Source organism: Melanerpes formicivorus, unplaced genomic scaffold (genome assembly GCF_026170545.1).
Source record: "Melanerpes formicivorus ecotype bairdi unplaced genomic scaffold, bMelFor1.0.p_v2 SCAF_12, whole genome shotgun sequence".
Classification (NCBI taxonomy): domain Eukaryota; kingdom Metazoa; phylum Chordata; class Aves; order Piciformes; family Picidae; genus Melanerpes; species Melanerpes formicivorus.
In genome coordinates this window covers 18028608-18047014 of record NW_027142364.1, presented here as the reverse complement: position 1 = coordinate 18047014, position 18407 = coordinate 18028608, and the positions used below count along the sequence as shown (strand labels likewise).

General features: G+C 42.8%; 2 protein-coding genes across 3 annotated transcripts in view; one reads left to right on the top strand and one right to left on the bottom strand.

The window, feature by feature from the left end:
- The window catches only part of COL4A3 (collagen type IV alpha 3 chain), a 74820-nt gene that overhangs the window by 45527 nt on the left and 10886 nt on the right, over nt 1-18407 (bottom strand). Inside the window, exon 1 of one of the 2 annotated variants that reach the window (XM_068145515.1) lies at nt 13024-13404. The exons of the other annotated variant lie outside the window; for it this stretch is intronic. Within the exon in view, the coding sequence (XP_068001616.1) occupies nt 13024-13260 (237 nt within the window). The 5' untranslated portion in view covers nt 13261-13404. Of the gene's footprint in view, nt 1-13023; nt 13405-18407 lie in introns of those variants that run through there. 2 annotated transcript variants of the gene reach the window in all.
- The window catches only part of COL4A4 (collagen type IV alpha 4 chain), a 64565-nt gene continuing 59439 nt past the window's right edge, over nt 13282-18407 (top strand). The window contains exons 1-3 of the mRNA XM_068145522.1: nt 13282-13419; nt 15624-15835; nt 17628-17667. Of these exons, the coding sequence (XP_068001623.1) occupies nt 15780-15835; nt 17628-17667 (96 nt within the window). The 5' untranslated portion in view covers nt 13282-13419; nt 15624-15779. The remainder of the gene's footprint in view (nt 13420-15623; nt 15836-17627; nt 17668-18407) is intronic.

Sequence of the window (18407 nt, the reverse complement as noted above, 5' to 3'; positions counted from 1 at the left end):
CAAGGGTATAACATCAGTGCAAAGTGTATAATTCAAGCATTTGAACTAGCAGAACTAAATTTTGCCTGTTCTTTAAAAAACTTTATAATTATAGAAGAGTCATAGAATCAGTAAGGTTGGAAAAGACCTCAAAGATCATCAAGTCCAACCTGTCACCCAAGACCTCATGACTACTAAACCATGGCACTAAGTGCCACATCCAGTCCCCTCTTGAACACCTCCAGGGATGGTGACTCCACCACCTCCCTGGGCAGCACATTTCAATGGCTAACAGCTCTCTCAGTGAAGAACTTTCTCTTCACCTCAAGCCTAAACCTCCCCTGGCACAGCTTGAGACTATGTCCTCTTGTTCTGGTGCTGATTGCCTGGGAGAAGAGACCAACCCCCTCCTGGCTACAACCTCCCTTCATGTAGTTGTAAACAGCAATAAGGTCTCCCCAGAGTCTCCTCTTCTCCAGGCTAATCCCAGCTCCCTCAGCCTCTTCTCGTAGGGCTTGTGCTCAAGGCCTCTCACCAGCCTTGTTGCCCTTCTCTGGACATGTTCAAGAGGGGCCCAGAATTAAATTGAGGGGCCCATTACTGGACACAGTAATCAAGGTCTGGCCTAACCAGTGCTGAGCACAGTGCTGAGTTAGGAAGGTAAGAAGAAATACTCACATAGCATACACAAACACTGAGACTGGTTTAGATTACAGTGATACTAATTTTACTTTGACTTGTGATTGTGCTCACCTCCTGACCCTGGCTTCTAGTACCTAATACAATTACAAAGGACTCTCAGCTTTGTTGTTTCTTTATTCTGGAGGTTTTCCGAGACAAGCTGGATGGTTGGATGGCAGGAGTAGAGACATACAGGGACGTCTTTATTCCTGCAGCAAGTCCTGTCCTGTAGCTGTTATCAACATGTTTGTGTCTTCATCTGAGCCCAGAGTTCAAAGCACCCAAACATCTCTGAGTCTATGATGTCTGTGACCTCTGCTGACAAGACTGTGGCAAGGCTATCTGGGAGCAGCTACAGTTTGGGAAAACTCAATGATTTAATCAAGTATGAAGAGATATTCAGGTTTTTATTGCTCACACAAGTGAAAAACCAAGCAGCTCAAACAAGGACATTCAGTATGTAACTGGACAAACAGAATGACTAAATTAGCTCACTCATGCTCTAGGTAGTGCTGGTAGCAGGGCTCAGCAGAGCTGCAAAGCCCATCTGAATTCCTGGGTGACCTGACAACACTTAATCCTCTGTGCTTTGTTCCTGCTACTACTGTCCTGCACTCAGTACCTGAGCTAGCCCAGCCTGGCTGGGATAACTCTGCAAAGGAGTTTTCTAAACTTGTGTAGACATATCCTGTTTCAGTGGAGTAGAGGAGAAAAAAACATAATCCTTTGTTAACCCAAGTATTATACATATTATAATCCCACTGAGGTTATTGAAGCCATGTGTTTCACAGAGATGCATTTATTGTCCTTCTTTTTACACTCAAACTCTTTCCATTGCTTTTGAAACTCATGCTGAATGACTTTTTCACTGTAAGAAGACACATACAGACACAAGAGAAACTTTCAAACTTACAATCAAAAAGAATCCAATGTGAAGTTAAATGCATGCAGATGTAGAAACTCATAATGCTACATATCTAATCAAGGTTGTTAAACTATTCAAAGAAAGAGCCTTTGCTCTCCAAGGTGCCAGAAGGCTTCCAATAGGTTTAATTTGCCATTAGTAAGCTTTCAGATCACTTCAGGTAAGCTTTCAGATCACTTCAGGTCTCTTTGTGTGGGCATATCACTTTAAATGAAACTGAAAAGGCTGAAGATGATTTTACATTACACAGTCAGTTAGCTGGATAACACTAAATGTTTTGGCATATAATTTTACGTAAGATTAGATTATGCCTTCTCTATAGGAGCTCTGAACCAAAAAATTGTTGTTCATTCACACTACTGGAGGTTTCCACACCCTTGCAAGACACCTGCAGCTCCTTTATCAAAGGACTATAACAAACCAATAGTCTGGTTCCAGGTTATAAGGAAACTGAATATTAGTTATTAATGGTTTATCCTCACAATAACATCTTCACAAGGAAATGCATTCACAAGGCATGGTTTACTGCATGTTTTTCAGGTTTGTGACTTTTATAATAACCACTTACATTTGTCTCAAGTATTTAGATACAGTAGACATTGCAGAATTTTTCATCTAAAAATCTAGGCCAAAGGTTAAAGGTAGATAATTGCATGACTCGAAAAACCCCAAAACTTGACACCTTCTTGGAGTATTCTGCAGAGAAGCTCCTTTCAAAAGTGCTTCGGGTGATAGTAGCACTGTGTGTTCCTGCCCCTAGTTCAGAGACTAACTTAAACACCTCCATAAATATCACTCCAGGCCTGGCCTTCATTGAATCTCTTGAAGAAATGACAAAGGAAGAAATAGCAGACTACAGACTACGTTGTCGCATATATAAAGCTGGAGTCATAAGAAGGATGTCAGAGAATGTGTTTATGGAATGTTATCAAGCCTGGATATGACAAAGGACCTTACCAAATGTTAAGGTAACGAAAAAGTCAAAAATCATAGGTGTTTCTATCAACAACACATGCTCTGAGTCCTGTCCATTTGTGGAGCAACACAATCATACTGGGAATGGTTTAAACACAGGAAGAATGGGGAACAGACAGAATGAGAGCCAGTGAGGGTGATAAGCCAGTATTTCTCCATTGAGCTCTTTTGGAGTGGCTTGTGGTCCCTTCAACCCTAATTGATACTATGATACTATGACAGAGCAGTCAGTACTTTTCTTTTGCAGAACTGGAGAAGATCAGAGTAGGTCAGCTCTGATTTCAAAATACACATTTGTATTAAGGACATTGCACCTTGGACAGAGAGGCAGCAAAGCGTGCTGCTGCAGGCCACAGGCACCAGGTTCCTTACATGTTTCAGGTGAAGACCACATCAAGACTACACAGGATGAATACTAAAGACATTTGTATGCCAGTGGAGCTGAAATGAAATGTATTCTGTAGGAATACAGTGATCTGTCTGCAGTGGGGCTGGAATTCACATGTTTGGCCTGATGGGTCTTTAACCCACTGAGTGAACTCCACTGATTCCAGAGGTAAATCCTGATGAATATAAATGAAAGATGACTGTGCAATATAAATAATTTTAAGATTAATTAAAAGCAGTGCAAGTGATATCCATTAATTACTCTGAACAGTAGAACTAATCCAGGTGTCTTCTCTCAAATGGGTGGTAAAGCTGTCACTGTCCTTCACTGGTGGTCCTAACAGATGATCAGGCTTATTCTTAAGTATATATATCTGATTTTTCCTTTGAACTTGATTAACATCCCACCTACCCTCTGTCTTCTGACTTCCCAGATTACTAAATTACAACTCCATCACAATGTGTATCAGGACTTGCTGGACAAGATCTGTTTTCCCATAAGACTGTTTTCTCTATTTTTCCCCTTTTCCATCTTTTTGTTCATTAATGGTAACCTGAGCAGCCTACAGCTACACAGGTCATCACAGTCCTCCTCAAGTGAAAGTTAATGTCAACTTTTTTTCAGCTAATTTCCAGTTTTCTGTAATCTCTCTGATGAGCCAGTATTTATTAGGAGTTGTGTGCTAGTGAGCCAGCTCCCTTAAGAGTCCTGACCAGGACTTTCCAAGGGGTGCTGACACACCGAGATTTCGGAATTCTTCCTGTGCTGTCTCAGTGCAGAGCAATCACTTCACACATTCCAGCTGCATCTAGAAACTGCAGCTGAGCACACGGAATAATATTGCTCAAGTAGTTGATGTTAACATAGTGCTTAAAAGCACAAAGGGCCTGCTTTTCTGCTGTCCTCCATGACACATTTTCTCTACATCTCATAGAAGTGCAGTAAGTGGAATGCTTTGCTTTAACATCTACCTGCCCTACAGACCTGTGCTGGGATAGACAGGCTGCACAGAGGTGTGGAGTGCTGCACCTTCTGAAGGACACTAGGTAAAGCTTCTAGCTTTGGTTTCAAGCCTAGTGAACTATTAGAGAGGGCCCAGAGGAGGGCTGGAGCATCTCTCCTATGGAGACAAATGCAGAGAGTGGAGGTTGTTTGGCCTGGAGAAGAGGATTCTCTGAGGAGACTGCAGAGCAGTCTTCCAGCATGTGAAGGGGGCCTATAGGATAGCTGGAAAGGGCTCTTCTACAAAGGTAGGTAGTGACACAACTGGGCTTAATGGCTTCAATCTGGAAGAATCCAGATTTAGTTTAGCCATTGGGAAGAAATTCTTTGCCATGAGTGGTGAGGCACTGGAAAAGGGTGTCCAGTGATGTTGTGGAGGCTCCAACACAGTAACTGCTCAAAACTAGATTAGATGGGGCCTTGAGCAACCTGGTCTAGCAGGAGGTGTCCCTGCCCGCAGCAAGGGGGCTGGAACTAGATGATCTTTAAGGTCCCTTCCAACCCTCACCATTCTATGATTGTGTGATGTGTTCTAACCTGCTCAAGCAGAGGACCTCGGAGCAGAACTGTATAAAGTAAGTCCCCACTGTGTAACAGACTATATAAGGCAAACCTTTTTTCCCAGTCAGATGCACCTCTGTTGGGATATTGAGCTGGACTAGCAGAGTCAGTAATTCTATCTAGCCATGGTTAGTAGATACGTGACCTCGGCAGCATCGTCCTCATGTTGCACAACTGTAAATCACAGCGCGGCATACAAGGTATTGAAGAATGAAGTCCTCTCAGTCCAAAACATAGCTATCAAAACAAAATACCAGTCTCACAATCTGTATACTAAGTTTTTCATGCATTCTAAGCATCAAACATGAATTCATTGAAATTATCAAAGACCACGAAGAACTTTGTGTTTGTTTTAGCGACTGCTGGGCCGGTACAACAAAACCAAATTATTAAGCCTTCAATAAGTATGGACAACATAGAGTAGAAATAGGAGATGATGAGATGAAGGAAAGTATGTCAGTTCCCAAACCCTGACAACATTGTGTAGTCGCTTGTGAACTGGAGGGCAGCCAGACATTCCTACCTCAGAAAACTCAGAAAAAGTCACGTGTGCTATCAGGATTCACAGCATGCTGCCTACCACTTGAACACCTATCACCTGGCAACACATCTGCAACTTTAACCGATAAACAACTTGGTCAATAACAGGGAGATGGGATCTCAAAGGACAACCTGGAAAAAACTGCTATGCACAGGCAGTGCAGTTGTTGAACAAGCTCCATTAAATGCTTTTAATGGGAATTTTGCTCAGGGAATAACTGCTGGATCACCAGTCCTCCTTGCTGACACAAGCCCTCTATAACTGGTTATGTGCTGCTTCCAGTGTGAGGGGCAGAAAAGAAGTTCCAAGCATTTACAACCACAGTAAAAAACCTTTGTGACACTTTAGAGACACAGAATTTTATGTTTAACCTGGAGATCTGCAATTTGTGGTTACAAGTGAACACACAGTGTGCCTACCTGAACTGGATAAGAATTGACTTACTTTCTATCCTTAAACTGTCAGGAGTTCTTGTGGAAGGGATTTGTCCTATTAAGTAATATAAAGATGTATTTATAATGGTGTTTGCAAACCAACTATGGAAATAACTGAAGAAGCTGCTACAGGTGAACATATAAACAATTTTCTGTTATGTCAACAGAATGTTTGAAAACCTTTTCTCTCTTCAGAGACTGAAACAGTTTTGAAAACCTCCTCAGTTTACAATAGAATAGAATAGAATATTCCAACCCTGAATGATACTATGATACTATGATAGACCAGGTTGGAAGAGACCTTTGAAATCATTGTGTCCAACACTATCTAATCAACTAAACCATGGCACTAAGCACCCCATCCAGTCTCTTCCTAAACACCTCCAGTGATGGTGACTCCACCACCTCCCTGGGCAGCACATTCCAATGGCCAATCACTCTTTCTATGAAGAACTTCTTCCTAACATCCAGCCTAAACCTCCCCTGGCACGGCTTGAGACTGTGTCCTCTTGTTCTGATGCTGATTGCCTGCGAGTACAGACCAACCCCCACCTGTCTACAACCTCCCTTCAGGTAGTTGTAGAGAGCAATAAGGTCTCCTCTGAGCCTCCTCTTCTCCAGGCTAACTGACCTCAGCTCCCTCAGCCTCTCCTCCTAGGGCTTGTGCTCCAAACCCCTTCCCAGCTTTATTGCCCTTCTCTGGACACATTCCAGGAAGTCAACATCTTTCCTAAACTGAGGGGCCCAGAACTGGACACAGTAAAAAGCAAAAACTTGTTTAAAGAGAACTTTATATGATAAATAAATAATAATTTTGTAGTGTTAGCCAAATGGCTTCATTATAACTAGTAATTTTTATCACAATCACAAAACCCAGTAACACAAACCTTAATTAAGATGGAAACAAAATTTTCATAGAGTTTCTGGTATCTCTTGCCTGTGTTTAAATGGAATAAATTATGTCCTTGTGGGAAAAAAACTATAGAAAAAAATAATCAAACAACTACAAACCAAAACCAGACCTATGAAACATCCTGCCATTCTTTTTTTTGGCAATATATGTATCATATAGCTTTTTTTGGTTTTGCTGTGAACAAGCCTGTCTGTATGGAATTAAGCAACTGCCTTAACAGAGGTGTTGATACTGTTCTTAGGAAAGCACACCATCCTACCATCCTGCCATCCTGTTCCTAATCCCACATGCAGCTTTCATGGTACCAGCCACTATTCTTGTCCAAGCACAGTGCAATTAATCACAGGGAACCTCTCCCTCCTCTCCAGCTCAGTGACAATAAAGAAATGGGGAGTGTGAGAACAGTAGGGCTTAGCAATCTCCACTGGGCCTGCATGTTATCATCATAGTGTTTAGGATAAAACAGGTAAAATTATTTAGTTTGGGAAAAAAAAACACCATCACCTTGAGTTTTCACAAGCTCAGATTGTTTGAGAGCTCTGCAGTGATGACCACTAAGGCCTGTGTTGTAGAAGTTGCCTAGTATTGCTCAGTATCCATGTATGTAAAGCTGGCACATTGGGTGCAACTTTGGAAAACTAAGTTGAGGTTCTTAAGTAAATCTCTGCTTCTTTTGCAGGGGGAGTTAATTCCTTTTGGTCTGTAAAGAAAAGGCACATAATTACTCCCCCTTTAAATACAGAGAATGATGGTTTACTTTCTTCTGTGAAACCACAAAAGACTTTAATACTTAGGTTTATAATGACCAAAATCTTACTCTACAAATAATCTTACTAGGGAGGAAGTCCCTGTGATGAGGACTATCAGAAACTGGGACAAACTGTTCACCATATTTTCAGAGGGGTTTAATCTCCAGAGGCAGACGCGTAAAGCCCATCTCTGTGGGTTTCTTCTCTTGACCTTGAACAGGACACAGGGACACAAGAAACAAATATTGTTCCTTTCCACAAGGAAAAACAGATTAGGCAATTCAGGACACGGGTTTTTTTGTGTAGCAGACTCTACAGGGTGTTTAATCAGCTTATTCATCTGTGCTGTTCCTTCCTAAGAGAAGGTCATCTTAAAAGAGCAAAAAGAGTTATCTAATAACAAGGCATGCACACCATTTAACTAGGGAATTTTTGCTTACCTACCATAATATGGTTTGTAATACATCACACCATTTATGTTTCTCCCCAGCTGTTGAGTGTGGAATTGGTATTCACTAGAATTATCTCCTCAGGCCTGTGCATTTGTAAAATTCTGTTAAGTGCTGCAAATAGCAATGAAAGCAACAGCAGCTTGCTCAGATAAAGCTTACTGCACATGCTTTGGGTTTTCCTCTTTTGAAAGGCTCTGTGATTTCACAGGCCAAAAGAAAAAAAAGGTTACTTTTTCTTGCAGCTTGCTCCAAAATAATCTGAGGGAAAATGCAGCATAAACCCCTAGTTATAAAGCCTTCACTGAACCAGGCCAGATGAATACATGTCAACTTGTGAGCCTTTTACCCTGTCACAAAACTGCTAGGTTAAAAAACCAACCAAAAAAAGGACAATGAAAATAGAACTAAAAATTCCCTAGCTGTGGCAAAACTTCAGTGCATTCACAAGAGACTGGGGCTGTAAACAGTTAAGAAGAAAAAAGCCTTTTTGTATTTCACCTTCCTTCCAGGCTCCTGTAAACCATGCCAGCGTACTGAGCTTCTAGTATTACTTTGTTAGGTGGTAGGGTGAGAATGTGACAGTAAAACAGATGACCGGACATCCCATACTAGCTGCACTTAGTAGCAAAGTATTTTATTTCAAGACATGTTAAGATAGATCATTTCCAGCTATTGCAGAAGGGATCTGCACAGATCTCAAAATAAAATGGTGTTATAGTTATATGAAATACAAAGCAATGAAGAAAGAAACAGTGCTTGCCTGCCTGCTTTAGTAATGATATTATTCAGTCAGCAAACTAACCTGAACTACAGAATTTTGTTTCAATGTGTATTTACCCTGTAGGTTTGCTAGGAAAAGGCTGTAGATCACGTGGTAACAGTTCAGTTTTCACATGTTCATCTCCTTTCAGTTGTATGGTGCAGCGAACACAAGCACATGGAGCATTTCCTGGCCATCAGAGCAAGCCCCCTAGGGGATAACACAACAGAACTCCACAAATTTGGATGCACAAACATGAGGGCAACTCTGCTACTTTAAGCCCACGCTGGGACGTGATCCGACGGCGAGAAACGGTGAGGGAAAGACTTGCAGCAATCAATACGATTGATAAGCAAGCTTCAACTTTATTGTTCAAAAGCACGGCTTATAAAGCATCTCAGCTAAATATGCACAGGTGTCATTATTCTATTGGCTATTAGTCCAGGGTTACATTATAATATCCAGCCTACTTGCTGTTAGGCCTACGTGCTACCTCACAACCTCCTTTCTCAGTAGCTCTCTGTTTCACATATACTTTGTATCACATACTACTATCTTATAAGTAACTATTTCACTATTTGCTATCTTGTGAGAAACTGCAAGCACAGTCACAGGGCCGCGGGGGCCTTGCTGCATCAGCACACCAGCTAAGCTGTGAGCAGTGAACATCAAGATGGAGTCTGGCCTATACACTCTGTTCAAACAGCTGTTCCATAGAACCATGTCTCTGCAATTCAAGCCATTCCTCAACAATCTCACTCTCTTTACCCAGTAGGAAAAGCTGTGCTCTGCAGTGCTCTGACATTGGCCTCTTTCTGTGTGGAGATGATGGATGAATGACACCTAATTAGAGAGGCAATCGGGACCAGAAGAGTCTGGTTTAAGTTGGGCACAATCATCAGTGACACCCCCACTAGCTCCAGAGCTGGGATCAAATTAACCACATCAAAGAAAACACTGCACAAAGAACTTGTTTTCCTAACACAATCAGTGAACTCTTTTGTACATTCAGGTGCACATCTTTCCTTCTCAGCTGCCTTGTGCCACACAGAACCTGTGCACTTCCAAGGGTCTGCACAAAAGGAAAATTCTCGTTGTCACCCTTTGTCCTTCCAGCATTTAGATTCACAGTTAAACACACTGATTCAGCCTGCATCCCATTCTTAGCAGAATTAAGAGATGCCCACAGCTGAGCTAGAGCACTGTTTTTTTCCTCCCAGAACCATATATTGGGACCTATTTGTAACAGCAACATAGTTTGCATATAATTAGGAAAAGAACATTGCATGAAAATTAGTTGATAAGTATTGGCATGTGCATTCTAATGTTTGTTAAAAAATTACAGAGAAATATGAACACTTGTATTTCACTTGTCACAGACAATAATCCAAGTGAGAAAGGGGATGCAGAAAAGGTCTTCTCAAGCCTTGTAGTTACTGTGTTATCTCCTTTGCCAGCAGCACATGAAAAAATACAGAATAATGACTGAAGCAAATACAGCCTATAGAACCCTTACCCTGTGAGCTCATAAAATACTGCACTTGTACTACAAAAAAATGGTAGTAACATGAGCTGCAGCTGCCTTACAATCAAATCACCTTGCTCAAGTAGAAAGCCTTTTACCTTGTTTTGAACACATGCTCACATGATGCCATCATACAAACATTAATGCCACTATGAACCAGTATCAATTCAGTACTAATGAACATGCCCTGAATAACTTTCCTCTTAGTGTCAAATTTTAGAGAATGTTTTTAGAGCAGTGTTTAATTTCAAAACATACAAGAAGTACAAGGATGGTATCAAAAGACAGAACACACTCAAGAGAGTTAACTGGGATGTACATATGCATCCAGAGAGTATCAGCTGTTAAAAAAAAAACAACAAAACAACTAAACAGTGAGCAAACTTCTTTTTTTTTTCAGAGAGGGAAAAATAGAAATGGGGAATAAGACCTTGTTGCCTGAAGAAATGTACTGATAATTTTTATTCTTCTTCTGAAGTAGTTAAACAAAGAGTGGGAACATGCAAAGAACTACAACAGGAGTACTTGAAGGACTACATCAAGCAAGTTGAAAAGCCTTTGACATGGGAAGATGGTACTTCTGCTGAGTTTTCAGAAGAGGTGATTAGAGCATGCCAGTGGCCAAGAATGCAGATAATAATACTCCCTAGCAGGTGCCAGAAAGTTCAGCCTCCTCAGGGCAGGAAAGCCTGGGCTCTGTGTAGAGCTGTGAGGACCAAAATCTACTGTATAAATAGCAGCAGGCACAAATTGCAACTTTCCTGTCTTGCTTTTAGGAATAAATGATTTAATGGGTTATTAAGAGACACATAATTAAATTTTTTTCTATGCTGGAACATTGCTTCATTTACACACATAGCAAGAATATTGCTTGGTGATCAAAAGTCAATTTATTTTCATATGAAAATGTGGCATGATTTTAAAACACCATGCCTGTTTTTTCACAATGGGCAGTGCAGCCAGGATGCAATGATTTATTCATCAATCATTTCACATCAGTTAACATTAGCTGCTAATATTAGGAGTTTAGATAAAATTGCTTTAAAAAAAGGTATTTATTTCCTCCCTCATCTAGAAAATTTGGTTATTTTCTCTTTTGAAAAACACAGCATTTTCGAGAACTGAAATGAAGACATTTGAATCTTAAAGTGAGCTGTTGCAAATCTAGTTTAAACTAGTGTCAGTGCACATTTGAGACACACTAAATTTTCAGAGGACCACTGATTTCAAACACTGTCTTCAAACTTTGCTTGAACATCAAGATTCTTGTTAAAGGCACCTCTTGCCATGCCCAGTCCTGTCTTGTTGGTGACCATGTAGGTGAAATAGTATCTTCAGATAAAACCATTAAACTGATGCATTTTGTCAGGTTTGTCACAGTAGTGACAACATTCTAGAGAACTGGTATCTCAGAGCTTCATGATCTACCTTAAGCAGAAAGGCTACTCATAAACCAGGGTACAGGAGACTGCAAAGCTGGCAAACAATCTGAGAACCTACTGAAATGGCTAAAAAGTGTTGGGAGTACTTTGCTGTGCTATATGTGGGATGTCCCTTGTTGATACACTTCCTTTTCCCTTTCTCTATAGATAAAAACATGAAATAGGATGGCAAGATCAACATAGCCATGACAGAGGCTCAGAAAAAGTGTGCATGTATGTGTGTGTGCTGAGAGGGAGGAGTTCCTGGTGCACAGCCTGCCCTTGTTAAGAGCCACTCAGGAGCATGTACCATTATGCCCATCTCCATGGAGCAGCAAGGGCAAAGGATGGGAGGTACTAGCAGACTAGGAGTGGAATAAAGAACACGATGACGGGTAGGAGATACAGGTCTTGAGTTTATTCACATTCTAAATCTCCCTTTAGAGTAAGGATCAGCTCTAGGCAGAACTTGAAACAACTCTGCAGAAAATGTGCACTTTGCAAAAAGATCTGGTACCTCTGTTCTACATAAGAGCCAAAAGGTATTTTAATTCTATCACAAATAAAACAATTAGATCTTTATTAAATGACTTAAGCGTGACTGAAAGTTGAAACTCTATGAAAGAAAACATGTTTAGCAAGGTGCTTATGCTGTTTATAGACACTTTACCGATGGGCTGGACTTGATGATCTCAAAGGTCTTTTCCAGCCTGGTTAATTCTATCCTATTCTAAGGTGAGAGTGACAGAGGTACACCATTTTAGATGAAATATTATTACTTATTCTCTGTTTCAGACCATCACAGCAGAATGGGACCTATTTTAGCAAGAGAGTAATGATCACATTTTTTCCTTATAAAGCTGGACTGCAAAATGCCTTGATTGGCAATAAAGGATTTTGATGTACTGGTTAGAGCTTTATTCACAAGTGCAAAGAGAGATAAATACTGTTTAAAGGGGAAGCAGAGCTGTAATTTACTGAAACTGTCTGTTTGCTATGCTTGATACCTACCAAAACTCAGGTGTTGAGAGAAACACCGACACTACTACCCTCACAGCTGACTGTTCTTCTCCCAGTTGGGAATGTACAGTCTAAGTGTTATAATTGGAGAGAGAAGAGATGGATGGCAAAGACGAGGTGATGCACACTCTATCACTAAGCCTGAATCACAAAGTGTGAGGTGAGTTTGTAACAAAAGCAGCACAGATGGCACAGACGGGAAGTGCTGTTCGTAAGTGTTCACCTCAGAGACCATCCGCACCCAGCACAGCCCAGCCCTCGCTGCCCAAACCCGCCACCTCCCGCGAGGAGACCCGCAGCCGCCGGTCAGGCCTCCAAGCCGCAGTCGGGGCTGAGCCTCCATCCCAGGGCTGCTTCTCCTTCGCACCTGAGGCGGGCGATGAGAATGCACCCTGTGCGGCGCCCTCCCCTCCTTCCCGCCCGTCAGCGGCGCGAGGTAACGGTACCACACAGCTGGGCGGGATATACCTCACCGTGCCCGGCTGCGCCTTATAATTTCAAATACTCAAGTTCACTGTTTCTTTCTCAGAACCTGGCAACGCCGAAATGCAGTGAGATTGATTAGACGGCCGAGGGGATGAGCCTCCCTCTGTCCCAAGTGAGGCAGCGGGACGCCGCACCACCGTCCCCCGCATCAGCCCCTCCACCCCGCACTCATCTCAGCCACGCTGGGACCCTCCATCGCCAGCTCACTCACCTGCGCTGCTGTGGCACGGCCCGGCCAGAGCAGGGCGAGCAGCAGCAGATGCAGCAGCACTGGGCGGCCAGGGCAGACCCCACTGGCCATCCCCGCGCTGGGCGCTGGTTGCGCGGCGTCCCGCGAAACTTGGCCTAGGCCGCTCGGACTCTGCCCCCCGCCCGCCCGCAGCTTTTGGCCTGGGGGCTGCTGCTTCGCACCCGCCTCGGCGATCCCAGCGCCCTGGGGTGGGGACATGGGCGGGGCCGGCTGGGCCACCCCTCTGCTCCTCTCTCCTCCGCTTTCCTTTCACCTCTGTGTCTCCTGCCTGGGGCACCGCCGGTAGTCAGCGTTCTTCCGTCCTCAGCGGGCATGGAGTGAGTGAGGAGCAGGGCACTTTCCCGCCTGGGACTTGAGGTGAGCGCCGCGGAGGGGCAGCGCCAGACGGCGGCACCTGCGCCCGTCCCGCCGGGACTCGGTGCGGGCCGGGACTGCGCCGCGCGCCGGGACTGCGCCGCGCGCTGCGGAGCCAGTCCTGTCACGGGACGACGGGAGGTGCCTCGGGGGTACGGGGCTATCCCCGTCCCGCGCAGCTGTGGGAACGCAGGTGTTGGACGCTGCCCAGAGCCTCGGGGTTGCGCGGCGGGACCGGTGCGCCTGCCCGGGCACCGCCACGGCCTGGACCCGCCCGGAGCGGCCCGGCGGGGCGACAGGATCGGTTAACCCGGGGCAGGAGCGAGATGGGAGGTGGCAGCGCAGGGTGAGGCGGTACTGGGGCAGGCTGGCGGCAGCTCTGGCTCTCCTCAGCGCTGTCCCGCCGCTGCCTGGGGCGCTCTGGAGGCAGGGTTTTTCTGTCGGCGGCGCTAACCTTCCGTTCGAGTGTTTCTTAATGGGACAGCGGAGACCGCCAAGTCCCAGAAGGGAAAAAGTGCTGCCCACGGCAGAAACAGAAATCGGTGAGAGGGGTTTCTCCCTTGGCGTTCCACGTAGTTCAGCATGGTAGAAACGTTTTATCAATGGAAGTGTGATCTATAAAGTGTTTGGTAATATGCAAAATGTATCACAGTTATGTTAATGCCAAAGGTACTGCACGTTAAAGGTAACATCTCGCCAGATAAAGTGGTGTTCTGAAGCTGCCTGAACAAGTGTTGGCCAGGCCAGGCACAGTGATCTTGCTCTATCTGCAGTGGTCGACAGGAAATCCTGCATTACAGGTGTCATTAAGCAATATAGAAAAAGAAAAAAATATGCAACAATATAATATACATATATAAATCTGTTGAGGACTGGTCACAAGACACAAATCTAAAACCTTTCATGAGCATAAAGCTAACCATAGAGCTCTGTAAAACAGCTTATCTTAGAGTCGTGAGCGTAGAGCCGGTTGTTACTGGTAACCCCTTCTGATCCAGTGTGAAGGCCACAACTGGGGCTGCTTTTCCCAAAGGTTTGGTACTAGCAGCAAGTACACACCTCTGGAAGAGCAGAGCACTGTGTTCAGTACCAAAGATCTTGTACATCATCACAGATGTTATCACCTTGGTTCTGAACCTATAGGGAAGAAAGGGGAAGATCCATTTTTCAAGCCAGATTGATGGTGACCATGTAGGGGAAGTAATATCTTCAGATAAAACCACTAAACTGATGCATTTTATTTGTCAGGTTTGTAAGCCTGTGGATTGTAATAGTATTAAAAAATTTTAATACAAAATACTTTAATAGGGACAAAAATGGGGTCTACAGGTGTTTATAAGTGGCAAGTACCTATAAATTCTAAGTACCTAAATGCACCACTGCAATTTAACACTAAAAGAACTGGTAGCAGAGATTCATTTACAATAAAGTGAAAACAGGTTCCTGAGACAAGGTCAGATCAAGTGAGATAGCAGTGGAAGAGAGGTCCTCAGGAGTGGTGCAAGTTTAGATGCAGAATGAGCAGTACGACTCAATGTGTAAAGCAGATAGTACTGAAAAGGACAGCTCTTGCATACTAGGCCAAAAAAACATTGGAAGAAGCAGAAAGCTGGCAAACCACCATTAGGAGAGAGAAATGAATACATGCAGAGCATCTAATGAATGAAATACACTGACTGAGTACCTTTTTATTACAGCAGTTTAAGTGGTGAAAAAACCCTGTGTGGACATTTCAAAGCAAGAAGACAAGAAGGTCAACGCAAACAGGGGAAAGTGCTAGCAAGGGCCAGACAACAGAAAGACAGGGCATTTAAAACAAAGTCCTCTTCCAGCTTAGTCTTATCTGAGTGCCACCAGAACAGCTGCTGAGCAGTATGTACTAGCTGGGTCATGCCATAGCTGTGTCTGCCTACAGCTCTGGCTCATGTCCTGTGGTCTTATTTTATCTGAGTCCTCAAGAATGAAATTGTCTTCTTTCTTGGTCCTTGTCTAGAAACTAACCACCTGGGTTATATTACAGTGCCAGATTTACCCCTATCTGGCTTTTGAGAATTTTGTGACCTGAGGTTTTAAAGCACTTGTTCAAAACCTATTCCTTTAGGAATAAAATGCCTGCCATCTCTCCATGAATATAGGTAGAGCTTATTTTGGTTATCTGGTAGTTATTCCTGTTTGTACATCAGATGTGTGTATTTTAATATAAACAGGTTCAGAAGGCAAAACAACAGCAGTATGGGACAGTGTTTATAGACCGTCCACCAACAGGAAGAAAGAGAAGAACTGCTGGTTTACCCCCCCACACCCCCCCAAAAAAAATAAATGAAAGAAAAAGTGCTGCATGTACAGATCCTAGAGCAGCGTGAATGGCATTAACAAAGGATTCATTTGAACGGATTAAGTGGCTTATCACAGCTGCCTGGTGAGTTTCACAGATCACTACATTTTTTAGCTAGTCACTGAGATATATATTCCTAGCTATCAACTTAACAGTAATAAGTCAGCAGTTAAATAATTTTAGCCTGTGATACATCTTATAAGCCTATGTATTAATTGTTTGTGTTTGATTTCGATTGCTGGTCTATAATTTCTTTACCATTTAAAATTGCAGGTATTCAACTATTTAAATATTAGGAAACCCAGACTGTAATTCTGTGTCTGGTTTAAAAGGAAAGGTATTCCTAGTGATGAACATACTTGGAGAAAAGAAAAAAGTAATGACCATCTCCAAGCTGAATGCCTATCCCAGGGTAATTTTGCAGATGATGAATAATTATTGAAAGGCATGAAGAAAACTTCTAGAGACTCTAATGGAAATACCTGCTAGAGAGGTGTGATCTGTAGGGGAAATCAGAATCACTGTGGCCTGGAATTGTTAGACTGGTGAAGGGGATCAGTGAGTCCATCTCCAGGAAAAAAAAATCCTATCTTCTAGGAAATACCAGTCCACCTTCTTCATAAAACATTTTGCACCAGTCTTTCCAGGAATGTGCAATGCTTTGCTGGGCCTTCTGAAATACACAGAAGGTCTTTCTGATAGTGAGGGAATCTCTAAAAACTGATGGAAAACTCATGTCCCAGCAAATGTACCTTACTTGAACCTGGCACTCTTCTGTTGTGCTAATGTGCCTGATTTTCCTCCAGTGTCTTTAAGTTTATTTGGTTTGTACAAACCCAGACTGCTTGTTATTTGGATGTTCCCCAACATAGCAGCCTGCTAACCCAGACATCCCTCCAATGCTTCTTTCCTTTTTCCTCTGTGGTTTGTGAATGACTTGCCAAAAAAAAAAAAAAGTTGATTTTAATAGGACTTTGGGATATTTAATAAATGTGAAAATATTTGCAGGGTTGGGATAATTTTGATACAAGCTTCACTGCAGCCTGGAGGATAATAGACAGTAGTTACAGAATCATAGAATGCATTGGGTTGGAAGAGAACTTTAAAAGTCATCTAATCCAACCACCCCTGCAGTAAGCAGGGACATCCCCAACTTGATCAGGTTGCTCAGAGCCCTGTCAATGATCGTATCTACTTTATCACTTCATGTAATGACCATCTTTATTGTCATTAATACTTATATTGTTATTATAATGTTGATTTCAATAGTAATGTGGGTTTTTCTTGTATTGCTGCAGAAATTTTGAGCTACCTTTTTTACTCTTTTTTTTTCCTTTCTTTCTTTTTTATGTAGAAATAATGAAAGACATGACCTCAGGTTTGTAATCTATCACTAGCAATGGGCTTCCCCAGTAGCTGCTCTGGAATTGTGTGGCTGTTGAGTGCTACTTTGCTCCCTGCTTCCTCACACTCTCTGAGCAAAATCAAATAGCAGCAGCTATGTCATTTTGGGGTAGACCACGTCCATCTCTGCACAGTTTTCATGCCATGATGTCCATGGAAGTGCAGAAATCTGCCTAGAATGATTCCTCTCTGGCCATCCTTAATTGTGGGATTGAAAACAGGTTACAAGGAGGAAGTTTCAAGAACTTCTAGAGAGTCTTATTCATTCCTGTTTGTACTCAGCCTCACAAATACAAAAATCACAAATAATTATGGCACATGCTGACCAGGTTGTGATGGTGCATACCCCTTAGAAATAGAATTACCCCAAACAGGATTTACTCATGTGTACACACTTAAGAGACTACATTTTTGTGCAGGTTGGATCTTGGAAGTTTAGTTTTAATTTAGCTTTCTCCTTCTTTTCCATCAGGTGGCTGATGGTTGTTTTTTCAGCCCAAGAAGCTGATGGGGTAAGTGACAGTGGTATTTCCTATTGACAGGTTAAGGACAGGATATTACGGTTCAAACGAGTGACACTCACGCACACCTAAATCATCTGCAGTTCTGTACAAAACCAGTGATGTTTCTTTCAGTTCTATCTTTCTGTTCATGTTGCTCAGCTTAACTACTAGCAGTTTTCTCTTTTGGGTTCTTCTAGATTCTACCTTTGGTGTCTTGAAGTGCTTTTGCAAAGGTGCCCATAAAAATGCACCCTTTTGCATCGAGTGTGTCTCCTTCCTTGCAAAATCCTTTCAGCGGCTCTGCATTACAGCATAGACCAGACTACCTTCCAAGGCCTTGATCTTCAGCTTCCCACCCTCTACATTCCCATCTCTCCAAAGGCAAAATTTCACATCTCATACAGTCAATATTTACTTTTATCTTCCTCTCTGTACTGTCCTCCATGTTACCGTTATCTTTGCATCGCCCTCACCAAAACTTCAAGTCTGTCCTCTTTGTTTCTTTCAAATATTCAAAAGCTCTTAGTTGGTTGTTTTTTTTTTTTCTCCAAAGTCACCTCTTTTTAGTTGAACTGTTGAAAACTGAAATATGTTTAAAAATGAATGTGTTTATTTGGAACAAAGAGTAACAGCTTAGGTGTCAGTGGACACCTGCAGTCCACTGATATTGCAGCAGAGACAAGTTATTTATAACTGGGTGAGGGATGAGTGTGGAGCAGATCGGTAATTCCATGGGAAACTCAGTGTAC